The sequence below is a fragment of the Seriola dumerili genome, unplaced genomic scaffold (assembly GCF_002260705.1).
Source record: "Seriola dumerili isolate Sdu_G_001 unplaced genomic scaffold, Sdu_1.0 BDQW01000493.1, whole genome shotgun sequence".
NCBI classification, from domain to species: domain Eukaryota; kingdom Metazoa; phylum Chordata; class Actinopteri; order Carangiformes; family Carangidae; genus Seriola; species Seriola dumerili.
The window spans coordinates 246,774-272,803 of record NW_019174748.1 but is presented as its reverse complement, the minus strand read 5'-3'; the positions used below and the strand labels follow the sequence as shown (position 1 = coordinate 272,803).

The 26,030-nt window shown below is 46.9% G+C and overlaps 1 protein-coding gene and 1 long non-coding RNA gene across 2 annotated transcripts; both read right to left on the bottom strand.

Annotated features, from left to right (window-relative positions):
- Window positions 1-1,772: 1,772 nt before the first annotated feature.
- Window positions 1,773-21,962, bottom strand: fgd1 (FYVE, RhoGEF and PH domain containing 1). The gene is made up of 20 exons (XM_022763898.1): window positions 21,797-21,962; window positions 8,484-8,789; window positions 8,193-8,391; window positions 7,755-8,097; window positions 7,470-7,721; window positions 7,344-7,430; window positions 7,185-7,274; window positions 6,583-6,731; window positions 6,344-6,500; window positions 6,111-6,249; window positions 5,270-5,328; window positions 4,007-4,153; window positions 3,796-3,888; window positions 3,613-3,692; window positions 3,477-3,507; window positions 3,011-3,112; window positions 2,706-2,834; window positions 2,461-2,619; window positions 2,177-2,323; window positions 1,773-2,048 (listed from the first exon to the last, which is right to left on the bottom strand). The coding sequence occupies exons 1-20, from the start codon at window positions 21,960-21,962 to the stop codon at window positions 1,773-1,775; spliced, it is 3,111 nt and encodes a 1,036-aa protein (XP_022619619.1).
- A 1,949-nt stretch (window positions 21,963-23,911) lies between these two features.
- LOC111235468 lies at window positions 23,912-25,062 on the bottom strand. The gene is made up of 3 exons (XR_002665685.1): window positions 25,045-25,062; window positions 24,556-24,674; window positions 23,912-23,942 (listed from the first exon to the last, which is right to left on the bottom strand). It is a non-coding gene; the product is annotated as an uncharacterized LOC111235468 (long non-coding RNA).
- Window positions 25,063-26,030: the final 968 nt, after the last annotated feature.

Below are 26,030 nucleotides of genomic sequence, written 5' to 3'. Positions count from 1 at the left end.
AGGCTGAGGGTCGACTCCTCAGCTCTCAATGGGACTGAACCAAGGTGGGGGGGGGGGCTCCATATGCCTGTATGTGCTTGTTAATCCATTCCACACGTTTTCATTGAGAGACGAAGTAAACACACAGTAGAGGTCTTCATGGTCTTTATGGTCTTTATGGTCTTTATGGTCTTTATGGTCGTCGTGGTCTTCATGGGCTCAGGTGCTACTGATGGACCTGAGTCAGATTGGGTCAGGATCAGCCCCCATCTCCAGACAACGATCATATCAGGTGATTCTGTGAAACCTCACATTACATCAATGTTACTCTTCACAGACTGTGTGCTACAGTCTGGTTCATGGTGGACAGAGGTTGTGCAGGATCTGGACTCTGGTCAGCTGCATGAAGGTCTGATGAACTGAATATGCACCCACCACCCAGACCCCCACAGCCGAAACTAAAGCAAAAGCCTAATATCTATTCTGTCCTACAGACCCTGGATTCAAACACACAGTGATGACAGAGCTTGTTGCAGCTGGAGTCGCCTACAGTTTGTTTAATGGAGGTCTGTTGTTTTTTGTTGCAGCACCCTGATCAGCCATTGAGACAAATCACATTAATACATCCAGCAGTGGTAAGACTACCTCCAGCTCTAAAATTGGGCGGTATGAACGTGATTCAGGGAGCCGGGCTGGATTATCTTCAGTCTGGGTCCAGGTGGGGTCCCACCCTGTTGCTGCAGATCCACCAGCCTCCGTAGCTCATTCTCTCATTGCAGGTGGTGGTCTTGGTTTATTGTCCATATTCTCAGATAAATGAGCAGGTTGTGTGGATGCTCAGGGACTCAGGACAGTGAGAGCTGGAAACAGACTGAGGACTGGACCTGATGTCAGGGTTTAGACTGTGAGTTTGAATTTGTCTCCTGAAGCTTTTGAACATACAGTGATAAAGAGTGAACTGACCTTTGACCTTTGTGACTCTGGAGAAACGCACATTAAATCACTGAACTTACAATAACTGTGGTTGATAAAAAGTGAGTTAGAGACTAAAATATAAATGAACACCACAGAAGAAGAAGAAGCTGAGGAGCTGCAGTGGTCCATCAGTAGACATGTGGTGACTGGGCCCATAACTACAGACACAGAAGCTGATTTTATGGTTGACTGCATCACAAGAATGGACCAATGAATGAGCTTCAGACTCTTGTTGCCATGCAGCTGAGGGCGGGATGAACTAACTGGATATAGTTACTCATTTCAAAAGTTCACATGGGATTTTGGGTCAGTTTTCTCAATATGATACAACTCTGTCACAGCTCTGGGTGGGGGCGTTTCCATAGCAAATGCAGCCGGGGCTCATGGGTACTGTAGTGTTTAGAGACCTTCCACAGATGAAACTGAGGGGAGAAATCCAGGAGACTGCTGTTTGAGTTCTGAGGTTATCATTGAAAGCTTACTGTGAGAATTTACAATGACGACAAGGTAAATGTGTGACCAGAGGCTCCGCCCACCTCACCTCACAGGTGAAACACAGGTGAATCAAGAGAGAGAGACGCCATCTTGTGTTGACAGCAAGGAGAAATCATGCAGACGAACCACTTTAAATATACAGAGAGCGCAGAGTGTGTGTGTGTGTGTGTGTGTGTGTGTGTGTGTGTGTGTGTGTGTGTGTGTGTTTAAAGTATATTTCAGCTACGACTGTATGCACTGGTTTTGTACTGGTTTCCAATAGCGACTGATCTTCTTCTAAAGACCCTGCCTTCATCATCGTCATTGTTCCTCATCCAATAGAATCACGTGTTCTCGCAGTCCGCTGCAGCTGCTAGCTCCTCCCCCTCCTCCTCCAGACTCTCCACAATTGGCCGGTGGACCTGAAACTCTTCCCCCCTCCCGGCCCTCAACAGGACATCCATCCATCGCCGCTGTAGCTCCTCCCCCTCAGCGCTGAAGTACAGGGTCAGGTGACTCTGGGAGATCTTGAAGGCGTGGCGTCTCTCCAGGCGGTCACATGACTCAGGTAGAGAGACTTCGAAGCCAATCAGAGGGATGCTGCGTTGCGCCTTCACGTCCTGGTGGAGTAACAGAAACAGTTCATCTGCGTTCTACACATGGGCGCTTCAGGGTGCATCATGGGTATTATAGCATGGCCACAGACCAGTGGGAGGATTGTGTATTTGTGACTGAGTGACTAACATACCTGTGGAGCTCCATAGATGTAGAGCACCAGCGGCTCATTTTCAGGGATGACAAACCATGCCTTCTGCCAGCCCCGCCCCCCTCCTTTCTCCATGTGGTGAAGAAAACTACAAATCACGCTGTTCTCTGCTGCCAGCGAGGCCTGTTTCTATGGCAACAAGAGTCAAATGGAGACATATCAGCTTTCTTCAAAACTCAACTGAGAAGTCTTTTAGAAATATTAAAATATCAGCACACACAGTTCACAGTGATGTCACAGTGATATCACAGTGATGCTACACTAACCTCCAGGATGGATCGCCTCCTCTGGGTGCTGCTGGTCAGCGTGGCGGGCGAGGGCAGCACTCCCACCAGTGTGGCATAGCAGTCCACACAAACACGGTTAGTGCGGTTGTTGTCGTACGACAGACGAGCACGGAACTCCGAACATTTACCGCAAACCACCTGGGTTCAACACAGACGATCAGTGAAGGTGTCTGCAGGTACAGATGTTTAAATGATATAATACAGATGTGTGATGATGGACCTACGTGTCCACAGGCTTTACAGTGGTGCCGTCTCTTGGTGATGGAGTTGAACGGCTCCTGACACTTCATACACAGAGTCACCTCCTTCTCTCTGATCGGAGTCGGCGCACGCTTCCCAAGCTCCACACAGCTCTGGGGGAGACAGGTGTTCTGTAAACAGCTGGACAGCTGTCCTGTCAACAGCTGGACAGATGTTCTGTGTATACTGAAGATCAGTGTGGAAAATGTTTTCAGGTCTGCAAGTGCTGTTCTATCTGATTATAATACACTGTGTAGACTGTGTGTGTGTGTGTGTGTGTGTGTGTTACCGGGGAGTGAGGTGGTGTGGACTCATCATCTCGTAGAGAACAATTCAGATGTCTGAAGCTCTCCACGGTTTGCTCATGTCTCTGAATAGTTGCCTGGATGGCCTGAACAAACGCGCAAACGTAAACGCACACACACACACACACACACACAGATATAAATACAATACTGATAATTCTCCAATTCATTCATATACATATCAGAGTCACATGAAAACCAGGTGATGTTAAGCTGCTGTCAGTGAAGGTCAAAACTTCCTGTAGATGTTTCACAACAAAAGCCTTAAAGGTGAGATCCTGCATTGATTTTAATTTAAACATTTGCTCAGGAAGTTGTGAGTGTCACTGTCATCAGAGTAACTGAACACCAGACTGTTCATGTGACCACGCCCAGCAGTGATGTCAGAGGGTCCTGTACACCTGTACATCACTGAGGCAAGGTCGGCAGAAACCAGGACAGTGTGTCTACCTGGATCCAGTCTTTCTTCTCATCCTCCGTCCTGCAGAGACATAGACAGGAAACCAGTCAGAAGACAACATAGCTCTGGGCCGACTGGTTCCCAGTAACATGCACCTCACTGCTGGAGTAAGGTGTGTGTCTGTACCTGGCCTGTAGCTCCAGGGACCTCTGCTTTCCACACACCAGGAATGTCCTGGGGACTGCAACACTGCTGGTCTCCTTCAGCTGGAGGACAGAGGTCAGAGGTCAGAGCACAGAGGACAGAGGACAGAGGTCAGATATCAGAGGACAGGGGACAGAAGACAGAGGACAGCCCTCTGTTTCTTACCTCCATGCCATCCACGTCGATGCGAGCGCGGACGCCGTATTTCTGACCAATCAGACGCAGCTTGGGGACGCAATACAGCAACCTGTCATTAAACTGCAGAGAGAGAGACGATGTCACTGCACCAGGTCAAAAGAGGACAGACAGTAGAACAGAGGTGGACAGAGTGGAAGACAGTAGAACAGAGGTGGACAGAGTGGAGGACAGTAGATACCAGTATGAGGTATCTGTCCTGCGTGGTCCCGTTCTTATTGGACAGTTTGAGGATGTGTCCTTCTTTAATGAGCTCGTTAGTGGGGTTAACAATGTCTTCTTCTCCTCCCAGCAACTCGTACACCTTCAACAACTTCCTCATTCGCTCCTGACAGAGACAGAGACACAGGTAGAGTCAGACAGAGCCGCAACACCTATGGGTATGTGATGATGTCATTACCACGGAGACTCATGTGTCTGTGTGCATTTTTAATTTGCTGATAAGAAAATGTGAAGGATAGAAAATAAATTTTAAAAAAAGCAAATGCTGATAAATGCTGTAACAGACGTCCACTCCTTCGGACAGACCAGCACAAACCACGGTGGGGGGTGGGGGGTGGGGAGCTGGAGCCACAGAGTCCTGGATTGAGTGTCTGCCAGGACAAACCACTGAGAGTCTGTGAGACTGAGCTGACACTTGAGCTGCAGCTCTCCTCTAATCACTGAGTTAATTAGAGACGACACACATCCTGCTGGGGCGAAGTGGACTCACTCAGCCTGGACTTCACAAGTCCAGATTTCTGCCCTAAGCCTAGAGAACAGTCAGATCACCAAGCACTGGGGCAGTCTGTGGTCTACTGCAACTTGTACCCCCAGGACCACTTAACACAATTATAATATCAATATTTTCCTGATATATTACTGGTCTTTTTCTCAAAGACAGAATTAGACTGCAGTTCCCCAGAAGAGACCTGGGGTTCAGTACACCGAGACAGACCTGGGGCTCAGGTCCTACAGAGAAATCAGGTCCCCATGCAGAGGTCTGATTCTTCTCTCGGGGGAGGATGCCCAGGAGAGATGTGGGTCTCAGTCCCTGGAAGAGAACCTGAGGTTCAGTTTCCTGGGTCTGTAACCAGGTGGTGGGTGACAGTGACTTCCTGTCCAGCTCACCTGGTTACCACGAGTTTCTGAGGTTTGAGCTAAAGACCTGGCAATCAGGACCAGGGGAAAAAATAACTGAAAGAAAAAATCAATCGATCAACAAATCAAAAACATCAGATATTGATTCTGTTCCTGAGGAGTTTCTGTGGAACCTTAACGTAGGAAACGTGATGGAGCTGAATCAAACACACATGAAGCAGCAGTTGAGTTAATGAGTGTAATCAGAGCAGTTCAATTAAAGATGAAGTGACAGTTAATGACAGAGTTTCATCTGAGTCACACTGATCTGTGTGTGTGTGTGTGTGTGTGTGTGTGTGTGTGTGTGTGTGTGTGTGTGTGTTACCATCTTCCTGATGGCAGCATTGGAGTGTTCTGCTGCTGTAGCGATCAGCTCCAGAGACTCTGCAGAGAAGAAGAAGACAGTGTTTACAGAGAGAGCCAGTCTCTTCATCTGAACCAAAACATTCAGATCCAGCAGAAGATGGTCCAGCAGGTGGTTTACTCAGACACACCACAAAACTGCAGACAGACCACAGACCTGCAGGTAGACCACAGACCTGCAGCATTCAGCAGGTGAGGCAGAGAGCAGGGGACACAAGTGTTCATAAGTTGTCATCTGCCCATGTTCACGAGGGTCCCTGTGGACCATCTGTATGCAGCACAAACTTCATGACCATGTGACCTATAGAGTCCAAACTTACTGAGTCTCAAAGACAGAATCATGTCACAGTCACTGGAAAACCTGAAACTGCAGCCAGCAGTTAATCCCCTGACCAGAGGGGGACAGCAGATCAGGATGTGAGGTCAGTAACAAACTCTAAACAAACCATAGAACAGATCCGGTTCAGCTGCAGCAGCTCCCACTCAGCACTAACAGGTCTGAAGGTCACTGAGAAGAAACCCTGGTCCTCAACCCTGATCTGTCTGACGACCAGGATTTCGATCTTTGTCACAGAGGTTTGATCTACAGTCATCCTACTGGTGCTTTGATAAGTTTAAAAACTCTGATCTTAAATCACTGGTTCTTCAAGGTTCTGGTTCTGAGAAGAACCAGGGCTCATGTTGGATGTTCCTTAAGAACCTCATCTGACTGTGAGAGTCTACACATGAACTGTTAAAGCTAGCAGAGGAAGTGAATGTCAGTCTGTCAGTGCACTTATGTTGGGTGTGTTTGTCTGTCGTACTCTGGGCGTCCCTGTAGTCTGGGGCGTCCTCTGGCAGCCGGTGGAGATAGTCTTTGAGCAGCAGCTCGTAGCGTGGGATCCTCTGAACCGGCTCCAACATGTGGTGCTGCAGAGTCAGGTTACCACAACGCTCCTCCCTCTGCACAAACAGACACACACACAAATGATCAGATCTAAACTGACTAAACAACCACATGACCCTCATCATACTGAGGAGCAGCAGAGATCTGGACCTGGATCTCCTGGATGATGGCCTTGAACTGAGCTGATCTCTCCATCCAGGTGTTAACCAGTTCCATGGCTCGGTCGAAGTTCTTCACATACTCTCCGTACATCTTCAGGAAGGGAGCCAGCTTCTGCAGGATGTCCCCAATTCGTGGGTTCAAATCCCTGCAGACAAAGGAGGATCAGAGTCAGAGCAAGTCCTGAGGAGGACCAGGACCAGGACCAGGACCAGGAAACTCATTCTCACCACTCCTCCATCCGCTTCTGCAGCGCTGGCAGCAGGAACTGCTGGTGGAAGCAGTAGATGGAGCAGATGTTGGAGAATATTCCCTGAACCACATCACAGGGGAAAGAGGAGCGAGACCGGGACTCCTCCAGGAGTCTGGCACAGAAGACCTGCAGGAGCAGAGCAGGGGCCGGTTTAGAGACTGGTCCAGGACTCAGAATTAAGGTTCTGGTTCTGCAGTGACAAACTGAACATGGATTTAAGAGATCAAAAACCAGCAGCTGAGGACAGATGATCAGACTCTGGGCCCTGGACTCAGACCTGTAGACCCCCATCCTCCTACACCTGTAAAGACCCCCACCCTCCTACACCTGTAAAGACCCCCACCCACCTACACCTGTAAAGACCCCCATCCTCCTACACCTGTAAAGATCCCCACCCTCCTACACCTGTAAAGACCCCCACCCTCCTGCAGGAGTAGGACCCCGAGACTGAGACTCAGAACGACTCCACAGCTGAAACTGTTAACACCAGTAAATACTGTGAGGTTTCCATGGCAACAGTGACACACTCAGCAGTGTGACAGAAGAAGAGGTGGTCCATGTTCAGGGCAGGTGACTCACCTGGTCCAGGAGGTGGAGCTTGGAGACATAGGCAGTCTCTGTGTGCAGCAGCTCGTTGGCGATGTTGAAGACCCTCTGCTGCACCGACATCTGGATGGAGACACGGCGTCAAACATCTGCACGAACCCAACATCACAGAAAACAGAGACTTTGACTCACCTCAGCAGAATCCTGCCTGTCTGTCTTGGGGGGTGGCAGCACCAGAGTTAGCTCAGCCTCCTCCTCCTCCAGGTCACTGTCTCCCTCCTCAGAGAATTCCCTCCTCCTCCTCGCCGCTCCTCTCACCTCCCCCTCTCCTTCCCCCTCCCCTCCCTCCCCCGCGTACGAGGACGAGCTGGAGAGGCGGGGCAGGAGGGCGGGGCTGCAGGGATAAGCCACGACCCCGTCATCCACACCTGCGAAGCAGAGCTCCTCGCTGTGTGACGGAGAGCTGATGCTGTCAATCCCGCTGTCCCGATTGGCCAGCTTCCCGTCAGTCTGTGACGAGGGGAGGGACAGACGCTCCGAGGGGAGCTCTGATTGGTCGAGCGGCTGCTGCTGCTGTTGCTCCCTCATTTCCACGGCAACCACATCATCCTCCAGGTGTTTCTCTGAGGCGCTGTAACCCGACTCCATGGACAGACGCTTCTGATGGAGGTCGTCACGACATGCCGCCACCAGCTCTTCATCATCATCATCATCATCTTCATCATCTTCATCATTATGTAGTTTTCCTTCCTCTTCCTCAACCCCCTCTGTGATTTCATCGTGATCTTTGACCTCAGAGGGCAGCTCCTCATCATATGGGGGAGGGGCAGGGGATGATGATGATGGTGGTGATGAAGGTCGAGAGGAGGAGAGGGAGGAGGGGGGGTCAGTTAAGCGGGGACAGAGAGCCCCCCCAGTGATGTCAGGAACCACGATGATCTGCTCGCTGCAGACACACAATAAACACAATAAACACTAAGTAAAATCTCATTAAAATCTTAAATGATGACATCACACCTCCTCTGACCAGTCAGAACTCACCGCTCAAACTTCTCGATGAGTGACAGGACACAGGTCGGGGAAGCAGTGCCATCGGCACGGGTTGGCAGAGTCCGGCCCCCTCGGGGGTCCGCTGGGAGGGGTCTACAAGGTGGGGGCGGAGGGAGGGGCTTCTCTGGAGCCCTGGGGCGTGGCCTTGACACCCCTGCCTGCTGCTGGAGGTGGGGGGGCTTTGGGGGAACTGTGGAGGGCGGGGTCACAAGTCAGTTAGTGATATCATGAATGTCTTTGATCTTTAAATAAAGAAAAATAAATATTTAAAATGAAGTTTACCCTGAGGTTTGGGCCCCGGCAGCGGCGGTCGGCTCTTGCTCAGTGGTGCTATTGTGGTAGCTGGCAGCTCCGGCGGCCCTGTGTCATTGACCAGCAGCAGCCCAATAGCAGACCCTCGGCGCTCCGTTAACCCCGCCCCTCCCTCCAGGGAGGCGGGGCCTGAGGAGGAGAAGCTGGGCCCCGGGTCGGAGCTCGGCTGCTGGGGAGTGTCAGCATCCAGCACCCCCTGGTGGCCGCACGGAGAGCAGGACGGCTCCAGAGAGAGACTCTTAGTCAGCAAGCTGGGACTGGAGGAGGAGGAGGGACCTGGGGGGAGGGGGTCAAAATGATGATGATACAGGAGAAAGGCCACAGCCACACACTGCCATAATAAAAGCCTCTTGTCCTATTTGACTAGGCAAAAAGTTAATCTCACAAACTCAATAGGGAGGGTCCAGATCCAGACTGAAATACAATTCACTTCAGACCAGAAATAGAATTTCAGTACAACCTGAACAACGTGGGAATGACACACCTCTGTCAGGTCACCTCACACAACTCACCTGTCACACCTCATCTGTCACCTTACGCACCTCAGACCTCACCTGTCACACCTCACCCATCTCACTCACATCCTACATCTGATTTAAGCAGGAGTCGAATTAAAACAGTGACTGTGAAAACTTTGTTCAAGCACAAGTAGACTAAGAAATACCTGTTTCAGACAGATGTGGTTTCAGGGTTCAGGTTAGACTCATGTTCTGGTTCAGGTTTAGGTTAGTGTTAGGTCGAGGTTAAGGATAGAGGTTGGTTTAGTTGTGATGGTTATAGTTAGAGTAAGGTATGTGTGTGTGTGTGTGTGTGTGTGTGTGTTCTAATCAGGATTATCAATAAAGTTTGAAGAAGTCTGATGTCCATGACTCAGCAGTTTTATCTTCACAGCTTCATTCAGCTGAACTGAGACAGTCTGTGGATGAAATCAGCTGATTGTAAAAACAGCCTACACACACACACACACACACACACACACACACACACACACACACACACACACACACACACACACACAGTAATAGCTTCCATATGACGTCTGGTTGTTGGTGCTGACAGAGACGTTTGTGGTCTGTTGACGGCTGCAGCTCATTGGCTGAACCTTGGTGCTTCCTGGCAGCTGGTTGGCTAAAAGGAATAATTTAAAACAACAATATCAAATTCAAAATAAACCTGAAACATCAAGACCACAGTTATGTGAAACTCTCTGTTATGTGACACAGCTACTGTACTACAGCTCCTATGAGGCTTTGGCTCCAGGCCAGTGAGTGACTCAGGCATCAGAGCCAAGTTATCATCATCATCATCATCATCATCATCGTCTAATTAACCATAATCACACAAACATTCAGTCCGCATTTCATGACCTTCCTAAGCACCATGTACCTGTGAACACTGTGCTGTAGTCAAACTCTACTCTGAACTAAATACAACCTGGTTAAATCATGACCATCATCATCATCATCAAAATCCAACAACAGGTCATCAGTCCTCAAGGTCATCAGTCCTCCAGGACACAGGCTGATTTTCTGTTTTCTGCTGAGTCGCTGTTTTCTTTCTCCTCTCAGGCTGATGAATTATTCATGGAGGATCAGAAACCGGTCAGATGATCAATACTGCAGCTACATCAGCTGTGGATAAACTTATTGATTATTCATCACACTGACTGGCTGCATTTTACTAGTCAGGACCATCGGATGCTCTGTTGGTTTCAGTTACATCTGTCAGGCTGTTCTCACTGCAGACCTTCATCTTCCCTGTCAAACCCTCTGACCTCTGACCTCAGCATCAAAGGATACAACCTAAGAGGACTCTGCTGATCTGATTGGTCGATGCAGCTCAAGTCCTCCAAACTAAACAACCGCATAGGTCATTCGTCCCAACCCTCGGACACGACTCAGAGGAGAGTACAAGCAGCAGGTGTACCAGACGTTCATCATCATGGTAACAATAAGAAACACACGGTTTAGGTGGATGAAACAAACAACACTTCCTATCAGTTTCCAGTCTTCTGTGTCAGTCCACCTCCTCCGGACTTGGACTCTGTTACCTGATTTCCTCCTTTGCTCCTGTCATAATAACAACAGCCACTAGAGGTCGCCCAACAATACAACGTTACTATGGGTCATAATAATGTAATAAAAGCATAATATAATATAATAATATAATAACAGCTGCACAAATGAACTGTGGGCTGTTTTTTACAGGATAAATGTAAATGTGTGTGTAACTCATGAAGTTCATACAGTTCTCATAATGTAAATGAGTCTCAAGGAAATGAGTGTAAGTCAATGTAATGTCCCCACAAGTGATGGAAACAGCACTGTGTGTGTGTGTTAGTCCTCTTATAGAAGTCTATTAATAACAATGGACTCAGTCTGATTGAACATTGAGTGGACTTTCCTTCAGTTATTCTGCTGTCTGTTGTCAGTGATCCAGTCAACCGACCACACTACATTACCCAGAATTCTTCCAATACCAACAAGTCATAGCTTCCAGTTTGGAAAACCTGATTCAGTCCTGCTGGACGGGGTGTGACCGTAAGCCAGTTTGCGCATGGTTTATTTAGTAGGTAGGTTAGTTGGTAGGTAAATTGGTAGGTTAATTGGTAGGTAGGTTGGTAGGTGGGTAGGTCAGTAGGTAGGTTAGATAGTAGGTCAGTAGGTAGGCCAGAAGGTAGGTTAGTAGGTAGTATGGGTTAGTTATCAGGTAGGTAGGTTAGTAGGTAAGTTAGTAGGTAGGTTAGTTATTTTGGTAGGTTGGTGAATAGGTTAGTTAGCAGGTAGGTTAGATGGTAGGTAGGTAGGTAGGGCAATAGGTAGGTTAGTTATTAGGTAGGTTGGTAGGTAGGTTAGTAGGTAAGTTAGTTGGTAGGTATGTCAGTAGGTAGTACAGTAGGTATTTTAGTTGGAAGGTTAGGTAGTAGGTAGGTTAGACGGTAGATTAGTTGGTAGGTAGGTGGTTTGATCTATAAATGTGTACATTGGTCAGTTGGTCAGTGGGTCAGTCAGTACGTAGAAATGAAGGTCAGTGGGTCAGTGGTGGATTGGTAGGAAGAAGTGACGGTGCTCCTGCAAAATAGTGTTGCAGGGAAACTTGTCTTGGTGGAACATTTAGACACATGGAGGTGAGTTCTGTCATTAAATCAGCTGATTCTCCTCAAAGAAAACACAAAAAACAGTCAAGACGTACGTTGACTGTGTTACTGCACAGGATCCAGATCTTCATCAAAACTCACCATGTTCAGTGTGTACAGTAGGCTGCAGGTCTGAGGTTGTTGGTGTTTCCTGTAGGGAAGGGGATTTTGAAAACAGTAACAGGCTGGGGAAGAGGAGAGAGAGGAGAACTAGACGCCCACTGACAGGTTCATGTCTACAGCCTACATCAAGTGAGTCAGACTACAGGAATAATAATGTCCTCACAGTATGATATCCAGGAACTGACCACATCTGTGACTTCATCAATGTGGCCAGGGCAGGCCTGAACCTGTGCCTGCGTCTGAACCGCTGACACCAGCACCACCAGTAAGAAAAGCACAGTCCATTCATTGTCACTGTACAATAACACGACTTAAGAACCAATGTAGAGATGTAGAGCTCACTACAGACAACGGTGAACTAAAAGAACTTAGAACAGGATCCCGTGTGCGCCCATCAGTGTGTATAGACTACCCATACATACATGTGTATGTCTGCTATTCACTTACAGGTCCACTGTTTGGTTCAGGACATCAGTCAGTAGGAACATATGTTGGTAGATAGTTAGGTCAGTCTGCAGCGTCTTTGTTTCAGTCAGTTAGCTCCGCCCACACAAACACACCAGGACATAAATAATTTTTCTCCTTGAAACAGATTCTGATCAATATTTCTGGCATTAAAGTCTGGGAAGGTGTTTTTTCTTCTCTTGTGTTAGAGCTAAGCTAACAGTTTACAGTTTCCTCCTGCTTCTGGTTTCTGGGCTAAGCTAAGCTAACTACATCCTGGACCTCTGTTGGTGCACAATGAGACAGAGAACAAGAAATGTTGGACTGTTCCTTTAATACATCCAGCCTGATGCAGCACACACACACACACACACACACACACACACACACACACACACACAGATGTACTGTCTGTCAGTGATGCATGTTGTATTGACGATGTCAGCACCAGCTGCTGCAGCTGAACAGAACAGAACATTTGCTTCATGAAAATCAAAATATTCTCTCTGCACCTTCACTACTGCAGAACACCAGAATACAGATCTGTGATCTACGGTCCAGCTCCGTGTGCTGAGCTCACACAACCATCAGGACAAAATCCACCTTTCACCTGTCACCCATCTGTCCATTAATACACAATATACAATACATGAGGTTCTAAAGATCGTTAAGTCATCCTTTAGGATGTTCTGGTCATTAAGGAGGTTCTAGTGGTCCTTTAAGTGGTCCTATTGATAATTGACTGGTTCTGGGGGTCATTAAGGTTCCATTCATCCTCAAGAAGGTTCTACATGTCCTTAATGTGATTCTAGAGGTTCTAGAATGGGTTCTACAGGTCCTTTAGGTGGCTTTAGAGGTCTTTTAGGAGGTTCTATGAGGACTTTAAGTGGTTCCATTGGCCACTGAGGTAGTTCTAGGTCATTCTAGGTTCTAAGGATGTTATTGAATGGGTTCTTTGTGTCCTTTATGTGGTTCTAGTTGTCCCTAGGGATGTTCTAGTAGTCATTGCAGAGGATCCACAGGTGGTTCTAGAGGTTATTTAGGAGGTTCTATGAGGACTTAAAGTGATTCCAATGGCCACTGAGGTTTTAGGTGTCTGTAGGTGGTCCTAGTTGTTCTTTAGATGGTTCTTGTAGTCACTAAAGAGGTTCCAGGTTCTAATCATCATTTAGGAGGTTGTAACGGTCATGTATTGTGGTAATTAAGGTCACAGAGGAAGTTCAAGCATATGGAACGTGGATTGGTCCAAAACATATATTTTGACATCCGCGGTAAGATGTCAAATTTGCACGTCTAAAGACGACAGAAAATAGACATTATTAATAATAATTTTATTTAATTCACTGATTACAATGTTGCATTGCCTAAGCTTGTCTTTCACAAGCTTAATTTATTCAGTCAGGAGCTTTAACTAGACCTAATTCTTGATACCCCTCCGCACAAATGGACTACCTGTTTCACAGTTGCATATAAGACATATGATTGCTATTGACACATGACCACAACGTATACATACAGCACGACGTAGCACCTCTGTCAAAAAGAGGTGGGTATGTTGACGCCAACCAATAGCATGGAAGCACTGATGGTCCAAACACCTTAAGGACGCCTCAAAATAGACATTTTGGACCAATCCACGTTCCATACTAGCAGGTCTTGAAGAGGTTCTAGTCATCATCATACATGTTCTAAGTGGATTTGTGGTGATTGTTGGGATTCTGTAAGTTCTTTACACTGTCACTTAGAAAACTACAGGTTGTGTGTCACTGTGTTGTGTGTCACTGTTGTTTGATGTGTGTTAAGTGTAATGATCTTCCCTATGATGAACAGTGCTGTAAATAAGTCTTACTAGCTTGAGGCTGCAGTTGTATTTCAGCAGCTGTACATTGTTTAGGAGTCAGTGGTCATAGAGGGAGTTCTGATTCTAGTGTGGTCCATCAGACCTGATCCCATGCCAGCTGTTCTGCTGCATTACTGCCTGTGTTCACTGGAGTTCCTGATCCAGATCAGACACATATCACATTTTATCACCAGGCAAAGGTCTGAACAGACCCTGATCCACCAACAACAGAACCTTAAGCTGCTCCACCTGCAGGTTCCACCTTCACCACCATTTTAAGGGTTAACATGAGGAGCTTCTGCTCCCTGTGTGTGTGTGTGTGTGTGTGTGCGTGCGTGCTTGTGCGTGCGTGCGTGCTTGGGCATGTGTGTGCTTGTGTGTGTGCATGTGTGCGTGCTTGTGCATGCGTGTGTGTGTGTATGGTGGAGGGGGTGTGTCCGTCTGTCTGCAGAAACAAACCAACACTGCACACACAGAACACACACTAATTATTAACACCACCTCCATCCTGCTGTTGATCCACGTTTAAAATCAATGGACACCCCCCACCACCCCACCCCCACACACACAGTCTGGATCCTGTCTGTGTAGAATCTGACTGATGCTCGTGTGTTGATGGAATAAAACGTATTGAACATTGATCAGCTGATCTGGGAGCAGCATCAGAGCCTCACATCTGGCAGACGCAGTATCATGCAGCCATACTAGCCTACATTCACTGCGGCGAGATGTCGGTCAGTGTGTGCGCGTCCATGACAGCCTGTGTGAGCGCGCTGTCACCCCCCCCCCCCAAATCATCAGATTATTTTCATTATGATTATGATATTTCTGTATAACTCAAATAAAAATCATTCGTGGTGGTGATGAGGCTGCAGCTGTGTGCGCGCCGCCATACGCGTGCACGCGCTCGTGCAGCGGTTATCAGCAGCTACATGTATGTGTGTGTGCGCGGTGCAGATTCGTGTATGTGACAGTGTGGACTCACCCCTGGTCAGACTGCTTCTGTCCATGTACATCGCGCAGCAAAACACAAATCCGGTCATTAAAGAAAATGTTGGTGCGGGGAGAGAGCGGCTCTCCCGGTCCACAGCAGGAGAAGAAACCGGGTCAGCTCCACACACACAGACACACGCGCACACACACACACGCACACACACACGCACACACAGAGGCACGGACCGGACCGGAGCGGAACGGTTCGGACCCACAGACACACCGACACACCGACTGCAGACCGACCGCAGACCGACAGGCTGCCGCTTCAGGATGGATAAGTAGGTTAGATCCGCTCGGTTTGGTTCAGTGGGCTGCCCGGTGTGTGAGCGGCGGGCGGCAGCAGGGAGGGGGAGAGAGCGAGAGAGCAAGAGAGCGAGAGAGAGCGCGCGAGAGAGAGAGAGAGAGAGAGAGAGAGAGAGAGAGAGAGAGAGACATAGAGCTGGTGTATCCTCTCTCTCTGACTCTCCTCCATTTTGGTTTCCTTGACAACAAATTAAGAAGATAGAGAGAGTGAAGGGGTGGGGGGGGGGCAGTGATGACAGTGAATGTAAATCTGATCAGAAACCTGATGGTTTCATATGAACAGCCTGTCTGAGTCTCTGTCCTTGAACATCAGTTTATAGTGAACCTGCTCACTGACATCAGCTGACTGACACCAGCTGATTGACACCAGCTGACTGACAGGCTGTCTCTGGGTCTCACCTTATCTTAAGGGTCTCAATAATTTCCAGGACATTTCCTGGAGAGAACTCTGTAGCTTCAGGTCGACCTGAAATGTCCTGGAAACGCAGCAGCTGAGACTGAAGGTTGGTTCTGATGGTTCATGGTGGCACATGATTGAGTCCAACACAGCCAGAGCTGTGTTAATATAACTGTGTAAACATGAGTCTATTATATTCTGATTTAACTGTCTTCCATCATGATGCACATATGTAGTCTTCAGTGTCAGATATCGGGTCTCTCAGTCTATAGCAAAGGTAGGAGCAGCCCCTGGACCGGATTGGGCCCTCCAGTAAAACAGGAGTTCACAGAGAAAACTTCCATATGATTGATCATAAACCTGCTGTAGATAACGATATCATCACAATGATCATGTGAATCTCCACAAACATGAACTGATAACATCTCTGCTCCAATACTCTGACACAATCTAATCCAATCTATTAAATAAGACCTGTGAATTCAAAGAGCTGTAACCAATTCTTCGTCTTGAGGCTGTTTATGAAACTGATCACCTACACCTGTGAAAGACGGCGGAGCTGACTGAAGCAGAGGGCCACCTGTCCAAACTACCTTCATCAAACAGTTGAACATCTCTCAGCAACCGGCCAACAGGTGCAGGGTCTTTCACAGGTGCACTAATTCACCTGGGCCTCTGAGTTAAGCCCCACCCACTACCAGGTGTGATAGAGAAGGAAAGAACCATGAGTCTATGACAAAAGGGTTCCTGCAGAATCCTAGTGTTTACATACAGTCGCTGCAGTGGGTTCTGGGGTCCAGGAGGATCCTGATCAGGTGCTATCCTGCCAACATGAAGGAGCCGTGGTTCTCCTCCTGTTGGATTTCTGAACTATTGAAGTCCAGACCCCCTTCTGAGGGGACTAATTTAAGCTACTCGGATCCATCATCAGTCACTACACAAAGACCATTCAGGACCACGGGGTTAAACTCAGAACCAGGATCAGATTGTGGGATTATTTACACACAGGTCTCAGGTGTAACTTCAGAGAATGTGAAGTTGCATTGGTCAGTTTGTTCTAATTCACACACAGTTTAGACCAAATAGTTGATCCTTGCAGCTCCTTGTGATCTGGTCTATGACATCGGCGTGGTGGGTGAGGTAATGTGAACCCTCCTGAGGGGAGTTTCATCACCCAAAAAGGCTGAACAAAGGAGAAAAACAAGCACCCCTCTTTTACTGACATCCCACTGGACCTAAAAATATCTTCCACCAAGTTGGTGTAACTCCACCCCACAGCTGGGTCACTACAAGATGAAAAAAAACAAACATACCCCTTGTATTGAGCTGCTGACTCTGTGGAGCACAGAGACAGACAGGGTGATCAAAACAAACACACCCCCAGGTCTTCAATGTCTAAGCTTGAATCAAACAAACCAATATCAGTCAGTGTTACATAAAACAAACATACCCCAGGAAAAAGGTCACAAACTAGATCACCAAAACAAACACACCCCCAGGTTTTTGAACTGAGAGATACTTAGGAGCTTTATGTAAGTTTTTGCTGTTGCTACATAGCTAATGTTAGCATTAGCAGCTGTTTACTCACCAGTCTAGAAGAAACGTTGAGTCCAGCATCAAACTTCAGTCCTTTACTACACTGATGTTAACGCTGTTTCTGCTACTGAAGTTAGCATGCTAACCAGCTAGCCTCAGCCACAGACTCACTGTAGCCTCCAATCTGTCCTGAAGACGTAGCTGCTCAGAGGATGTATTATAACTTCTTGTATTGTAAACACAATGATAGATGAAGCTCTTGGTAACTAATGTTAGCCATCACCACCTTCATCACCACCTTCATCACCACCCGTTTGCAGGATGAAACCATGTTCAGAGGAACAGAAAACTTTGAACTTTGACTTTCACCTCTCTGTGGAGAAAAAAAATCACCCCTCCCTCATGAGTCTGAAAAACAAACACAGCCTGTCATCATCTGGCAGGGGAGGAGATAAAACTACAGGTTGACCTCTGACCTCACACAAACACACACACACACACACATACACAAACACACACAACTCCCCTCCCCCACAGCAACAGTGAGCGACCCAGTGACCTAAAGAGAGAAAAGCTTGTTCGTCCATTCCCCCAGGACATCTATGAATGGAGAGTGAGTAAGTGTGTGTGTGTGTGTGTGTGTATGTGTGTGTGTGTGTGTGTGTGCGGCCTTGATGTGTCTGTAGAGAGTTCAGCTGTTGGTCTGGTCTAAAACTGGGGGAGAGGATGTTAACAGTTCTATGCAGCGCCTGACAGAGTTGTTTATCACTAGTTCTATTTTGTTTTTTTGAGGTTTGGGCTTTGGGTCACCTGCAGACATGTGAGGTCCATCCAGTTTCAAAACACAGGATATTCCTGGTTTCAGTCGAAACAGTAGAAACGAGTAAAATGTTGAAACAGAAGCACGAAACTTGAAACACTGCAAACAGTAGGAACAGCACTGCACAGTAGCATCGATGGAAATTGTAACTGACGACATCAGACTCAATTTACACCTGGTTTTAATATGTGGCTCTACATTGAGATCAGATTGACATCAGATCTACGTCCAGCAGAGGTCACATCCTCCTCTCCGGTCAAAAAAAAAAAAAAAACAACAAAAAAATATATAAGAAGAAGGCAGTCATCTGTGTATTGTGTTTGTTTGCTTTTCAAAGCAAGGGAAGAGTCATCCCTCCGTCCACAAGTGTCTTTAATAACGTCTCACGGCTGCTAGCTGCTGCCTCATCATATTTCCACCTATGTAGTTGTTAGTTATTAGTTATATGCAGCCTGCTAAAGACCACGTTTTCATCTTCACACATTAGATCAACTGACACCATCACTTGACGTTTTCATGTCACTGTGGCAAAAGACAACATGAGTTCAAAACCTTAGACCTGATTCATATGTGAAGTGGAACATCTGACATTGTATTTCCACGTGATAACACCTGTTACACTTTTATATGTGGAACTAATCATGTGAACTGAAACATCCTGGTCAGTTTGATTTTACATGTAGCAGAAAAATACAAGAGGAACAGTAGAGAATGTAGTAGAATCAGCACTGGTGCTGTCAGTGTGTCAGGGGGAGGTGTCTGCAGCTCACACACACACACACACACACACACACACACTGGTTTATCTTTCGTGTTCAGCAGCTGAATCTGTCATCTATTTTTAACCTTCAGCTCCTCATTCATATCTGCTCATATCAGTCTCTACATGTCCTGCTGCACGGCATGCTGGGAGGACGGGGGTGGGGTGATTGGGGGATGGCGGTGGTTGGAGGTTGTGGGGGTCATAACTTTTGAACCGTCCACAGTGAGGCTGCTGCAGGACATTTCACTGACCTCCAGGTGAATTCACCAAACATGTTTGTGAACATGTTTCATATCTCACATGTACAATATAATTTTCGTTTTCATGTGTGATATCTTTCACACACATGGTGTGTGTGTTTGTGGTCAATATCTGACCTGACACTTGATGCTGTTTAATAACAGCTGCTGTATCCTCATCCAGCTCTAACCAATAACATTATTAATGGCTATGCTCCACATTCAGCTTATCCAGACCCAGAGTCAGGGACCAGGTCTTTACTTTCTCCAAAAGCAGTGTATCAATCCACAGTGACCAACTGTCATCTGACGATACTATAGTTACAGTCTGTAGTTTGTACACTTGTGTTGATTCACATAGTATAAAGGTAGATGTCCATCTCTTTTTTGATTATAAAGCAGGTCTAAGTTCTGTATTAATACTGTGAAACTATCAAAGAGCTCAGTGCACAGAGAAATGCACACAGCCTGTATTGAGAAACTGAGCCTTAAAACAAACTTCTGTAACTTTGTGATGTCACAACAAAGCAGTCACTGCCCTCAGCCACACCCCAAGCCACACCCACCTGGATCCACCATCCAATCTTTCTTTGTTGTTTTAACTTTATTAACAGCACAACACCAAGCGCTCACTCCAAGGCTCAGACCTCTCTTCTGATTGGCTCACCGACCTGTTGTTACTACAGCTCCATAGAGAAGCCCGAGAGAGGAGATGTAAAACTACATTGAGATGGTTTTTGGTTCTTAAAACCACAAATATATTTTCTTCAAATAAAACACAGCAGAAGCAGAAAGTATGGACCTTCAAACAAATGAGATATAACATGTTAATTAAAAAGCTTTACTCAACAGGCGAATGAATACAGGCCCAGGGTCCTGGAGGGTCCCAGAGTCCCTGGTCCAGAGCCTCTGTATAAAGTGACTGTGGATGTTTGCAGAGCTCAGTTAGAAAACTACACAAAACCACTATCCACCAGTCTGGTCTTCCTTTTACAAAGGCGAGGTGGGGGTTGGTGTGTTTTTGAGCTTTTTTTACTGAGCAGGCTAGCTGTGTGTCCCCCTGCTCCCAGCTGTGAACACATTACCTGAGCTCTCTCTCTCTCTCTCTCTCTCTCTCTCAGACCACAGATATCTGTGATTTTAATCATGGTAAAGTTTCGTTTGGTCACCTGGCAACTAAACCCCAAACCCTTTACCTAAAATCTGAATCAAACATCTCTTTGGAGGTGTGAGGACCAGGCAACATGTCCTCACTCTGTAAGGTCTCTAACTGGTCCTCATAAACATACACAAACACACACACACACACACACACACACACACACACACACACACACACACACACACACAGACACAAGGATTGGTCATATGAAGAGAGTCACATGATCAAACAGAGAAACAATGTTCTTCTTTTAAAGTGATTAATCTGAGAAGAGTGAGCGAGCGAGTAAATGAACGAGCGAGCGAGTAAATGAACGAGTAAGTAAATTAAAGATGAACGAGCAAGAAATTAACAAGTGAGTGCGCAAGTGAGCGAGCGAGTAAATAAATGAATGAGTGAGCGAGTGAGTGAGTGAGCGAGCGAGAAATGAACAAGTGAGTGAGCAACTGACTGACTGATTTTCTGTCATCAGGCTGCAGTATCAACCTGAACTTGGACCTGAACCAGTCTCAGTTCACCTGCGGGTGAAGGACCCACATATACATGACACTAATACACTTAGCTCCTCACACAGGAAGTGTCTGTATTCACACAGGAATGAACCAAATACAGTGAAAACTATTTTAATAAATGTTGAAGCACAGAGACACAGAGAAAACTGATGTGCTCAGGATCAGACACTACTGGTAGAAACTAGACCTGCTGCCACTCACTTTAAAAACAGGAAGTTATGATTCTGCATAAATTCATTAATTCATTCAAATCATTCAATTCTTTTCATATCATTGGATTATTCTGAAAACAGCATCACATGACTGACTAACACAGTTTTTTCTCACCCATTGATGCTAAAGATGGAAACATCATGTGACCTGTCTGACCTCAGCTTCACCAGAGAGAGCGAGAGAGAGAGAGAGAGAGAGCGAGAGCGAGAGAGCGAGAGCGAGCGAGCGAGCTTTAGGTATAATTAGATTGAGTCTAATGTAATGAACTGTGTCTCTGACTTTCACTCTCACACATTAAAGCCTCCAAAGGCCCAAAGACCTGAACCAGAAGTTGAACCTGAATCAGAACCAGACTGTGGTTCTATTAATTGTAGAGTTTCCTGAGTCTCTTTGGTTTTTAGACCAAATGAGACATTTGAAGTTGTTGTGCTTGAGGAAATTCACTTTTCACTGTTTTCAGACATTTCGAGTTTTATGAATCTTTAACATGAGAAACAACAGAAATGTGTCATAAACAAACCAAACTGTTTTTCCTACATCATATACCCGCACACGTCTCTGTTCTTGAGTGAAGACACATCAAAAACACAAGATGAGACGGACAAGGAGAGAGACTGAAATCACACAAACATATTGTGTGATTTCAGTCTCTCTCCTTGTCCGTCCGTCCGTCCGTCACACACACACACACACACACACACACACACACACACACACACACACACACACACACACACACACACACACACACACACACACACACACACACACACACACAGGGGTTTCACTGGTGACTCACCTGTCCTGCAGGTGGAGCTGCTGTTGTGTGCTGGTGGTGTGGAGCTCAGGTGGTAGGAGAACCTCATGGTGCTGAACTGACTGGAGAACGAGGCAGGGGGAGGAGGGGGGGGAGGAGGTGGGAGGCTGAACCCGAGCAGGGCACTGCGAGGTCGGTTCAGCTGCATGCCGACAACTACACCTGTACACAGATGTGAGGTCGGTCCTGAGGTTTGACTTACTGTTTCAGTTCATATCCACCCAGACTGAAAAACAAGACTCTTAATCTGAAGGACTCTGCCTGAAATAAAGTTTGAACCAGTCACTTCCTGTTTGTTCAGACAGAGAGACCATCACCACACACAGATCCGGTCCAGGAGCAGATCGTGGGCCACAGTCTACTCTTCATTAGAAACACGTCTCTGGTGGTTTCATGTGGACTCTCCCCCCTCCTTCATCCTCCCCCTCTCTCTCCCATTCTCCCCTCTCTTTCTTCTCTCACTCTCTGAGAAAACCAAACTCCACTAATCTCCTCTCCATCTCTGTCTCCACGTCTCTCTGGATTTCGCTGACCTCAGAGACTCCACAGAGATGGTCTGAAGAATCCCCTTAATGCGATTCAACAATAAAAACCACCTCCAGATCTGATCCAGATCTGTTCTGCGGCTCAGCTGGTTCAGGTTTCCTGTTGCTCGGACTGCTCTCAGATCAGATCAGTGGCAGCGAGGACGCAGAGAAAACTGAAAAATAACTGTTCCCAGATGAAACCTGATCCGGATCTGATCCCCTCTCATTAAAGCGGACTCTTCCTCTCTGTGGACTCCTGAACCACTTCAGTCCAGAATGTGCAGACTCAGCTGCTCCTGCAACACTGCCTTCATTTTTCCTTCAACTTCATACTTTTCATGATTTCTTCTCCTGCAGAGTATCCTCTTCACGCCAGCTTAGTTTGTCAAAACACACAGAAAAACAGTCAGACAGACAGATGGTCAGACAGACAAACAGTCAGACAGCCAGTCAGTCAGTCGGTCGGTCGGTCGGTCGGTCGTCTCTCTCTCAGCAGCTTCAGGCTTTTGTGTGAAAATCTGATCTGAGCTGCAGACCGACACCACAACTCCTCCTCCTCCTCCTCCTCCTCCTCCTGAGTCCAGACATCTGATCCCAGACCAGCTCCCCTCCTCCTCCCTCTCTCTCTCCGTGGTCTGTTTCTCATTTTCTCTTCTTCTGTTTTTTGTTTTTTGAGGCTGAAACTTGAAGCAAAAGGAAAACTGGAGAAAGATTCCAGCAGGGTTTTTATTCTTCCTCTTTTCCATCAGATACAGACACCAAGTTGCACAGACTCTGCTTCATCTGAGACTTTTTATTTTCATTTATTCTGACACTGACTGAAGAGCAGCAGAAATTAAAGTTCAGTGTTAATCCAGCAGGGGGCTCCACTGCCTGCTCAGATCGGTTTCACTCTGAGGCATCTCCTGACATCAGCTGATAACTGCATGGTTCAGTGAAATCCTTCAAATGTACTCAACCTGGCACAAATCCTTCTTAGGTGTTCTGTTTACGTGAGCCACTTGAAAATTCAAGATGGCTGACATTTCCAAGATGGCCGACATTTCTGGCAAGTAACTGTCACTTTTTGCATTAAGTTCACTGACAAATTTCCCATATGAAAGATTTCAGTGTCAAATCAAACATTTTAACATCATATAATGAGAAATTAAGTACACTGTAAACGACGTTTGAGCGAAATATCAGCAAACTCACAAAAAGTTTCCTCATAAAATCATGATAAAAAAAAACAAAAAAACATTTACTTAACCTTTTCCATTAATTTAATATTTCTGTTTTAAATAGGAACAGTGTAAAATGTTTTATTCTTTCATATGAAGATATGATGACGTTTCTCTTTAGGTGATGTTTGGTGATGTGTTTGTTTTCCAGCCTCATGAGGGAGCAGAGATCTCCACCCTCCACAGAGGGGTGGAGTTTAAGTGTCAGTTGAGTAGCTGGGGGTGTGTTTGATTTGTGTCTCATGTCATAAACACATTAGTCTGTTTAAAATTCTGCTTTATTGATATCAAACTGTTTAAAACACTGAGTGACACTCCAGGACATTGTAATTGTGACAGTCAGTGAGTCTCTGACTTCCTGCTCCTCAGGCTGTAACGACGCTGAACACCAGGAGGAAGAGGACGGTGAAGATGAATAAACATTCAGGAGAAAAGAGCAGAGGGTCAGAGGTCATACAGGTAAAAATCTGTCCTGGTTTGTGACACAAACATGTTTCCATGTTTCAGGAAAATTCATCACTTCCTGTGAACAACTGAGCAGGTGACCAGAATCCACCAGGTACATCTGTTCTACTTTTATCTTCCTCACAGACAAATGAGACCGTCAGACACCTGGTGAACCTTCAGTTCAGACCTGTGTGAGCTGACCTCTGACTGTCAGGGGAGGTCTCACCTGGCCTTGTCTTATTGCTGACTTCAGTTTGTTTCACCTTCATTTGCTGAGGAGGGATGCACCTGCAGGAGCTATGACATCACAACTATGTGATGTAGTAGGACACATCTGGTGTCCAGCTGTTCAATGACATGTGCATACACGTTCACATGTTCAGATTGTGGAAGATTTAACTGAACCTTTAACTAACTAACACACTGACTAAGTAACTAACGAACTAATTGAGAGGTGACTGATCAGTGTTAATCAATAGTTGTATTCAAAGTCTGAACTGTCTCTAAACCTCAGATAATCCGTCATCAATAATCAGATCTGATCTACCTGTCTGTCCTCCACCAGGATGCTGTGGACCAGAGGGGAGGAGAAGGAGTGACGAGGACGCCTGACTGGACTCACTGAGGCATTGTGGGTAGTGTACGGCAGCAGGATACTGTCAGCACCTGCAACACAAACACACAGTGATAAACCACACGGCCAAAAGTAAGTGGACACTGCAGCTGTTTCTTCTTCATGAGGTCACTGAAGGTTGACAGGTTCAGGAAGTGATCTGACACCTCAGAGGGTCTGATGTAGTTCACCTTGTGGGCCAGCAGAGGGCGCTCTTAAAATCAGCTAGACCTACTTATTTATCCCTAAACTAATCAATAACCATGGAGGACAGTGACAGCCTCAGTCCAGACTCAACCTGTTGAGTCTCCTCAGTCCTTCAGTCTGGGACAGACCATTTGGCCCCAGGCTCAGGGAGAGGCCAGAACCACAGTAACACATTACTAACTACAGCTGATTGCTGAGAATGAGACAGGTACTGACCAGTGTGTGAGAGGTGAGACAGGTCTGAGCAGCACTCCTCTTCCTCCTCTTCTCTTTCTTCCTTGTGTCTCCTCCTCAGCGCCTCCTCTCTTCTTCTCCTCTCTGTTCTCCTCTGGAAGACGGAGGCTGAGGATGATGTCGTCTCTTCACCTCTGTGACGTGGATCAGAACTGTTCTCTGCAGGTCTAACCTGAACCTGATCCTCCTCCGTCTTCTTCTTCTGTCTCTGCCCTAAACTGTCTGCAGACAGACAGACAGACAGACCAATCAGCAGCCTCAGAGCGGCAGCTCCTCTAACCTCCACCATGTTTAGCTTTCAGCAGGTTCCCTGAGCTTCCTCCTGCAGACTGGACTCACCTGCGTGCTGCAGCACCTCCTGCAAACCGCGCTGCGTCTCTCTGAGCTGCTGCAACACCTGCAGACTCTGCTGGACCGGGTCTTTGTACTGAACACACACACACAGCAGGACACACACTCCTACACACACCATGAGCCGCCGCAGCACACTTACATACACACTGATCAACTCCTGGTGACCGAGGACACACACATGGTCAACAACCACACCTGAACACACACGTCTCTAAGTCAAGTGTTACAATGTGGCGTCAGGTGTGACCTGAGCCAGATGACCATACTGACCATGTGTCTGTGTTCAGGATGATCACAGTTCATCACAAACTGGTAGATCTTCCTCTCCAGGTAGAAATTTAAACACACCAACCCCAACAACACCAACCTACACACACGCACGCACGCACGCACGCACGCACGCACGCACGCACGCACGCACGCACGCACGCACGCACGCACGCACGCACACACACACACACACACACACACACACACACACACACACACACACACACACACACACACACAGAAAGATTCTTCTATAGTTAATTAATGAGGCTAATTGAGAAACTGTGATTGACAGCTGTCTTCAGTCGGGAGCTGGCAGAGGGTGGAGGGGGAGGAGTTACCTG

Excerpts from the sequence above, each read along its gene's own strand:
- fgd1 (XM_022763898.1), bottom strand. The coding sequence starts at position 21,962 with ATGCAGCTGAACCGACCTCGCAGTGCCCTGCTCGGGTTCAGCCTCCCA. Across the intron at positions 8,790-21,796 it reads CAGCTCCACCTGCAGGACAG|GTCCCTCCTCCTCCTCCAGT; the intron begins GTGAGTCACCAG and ends CCCTCCCCCCAG. Across the intron at positions 2,324-2,460 it reads GGAGGCGATCCATCCTGGAG|AAACAGGCCTCGCTGGCAGC; the intron begins GTTAGTGTAGCA and ends TTGTTGCCATAG.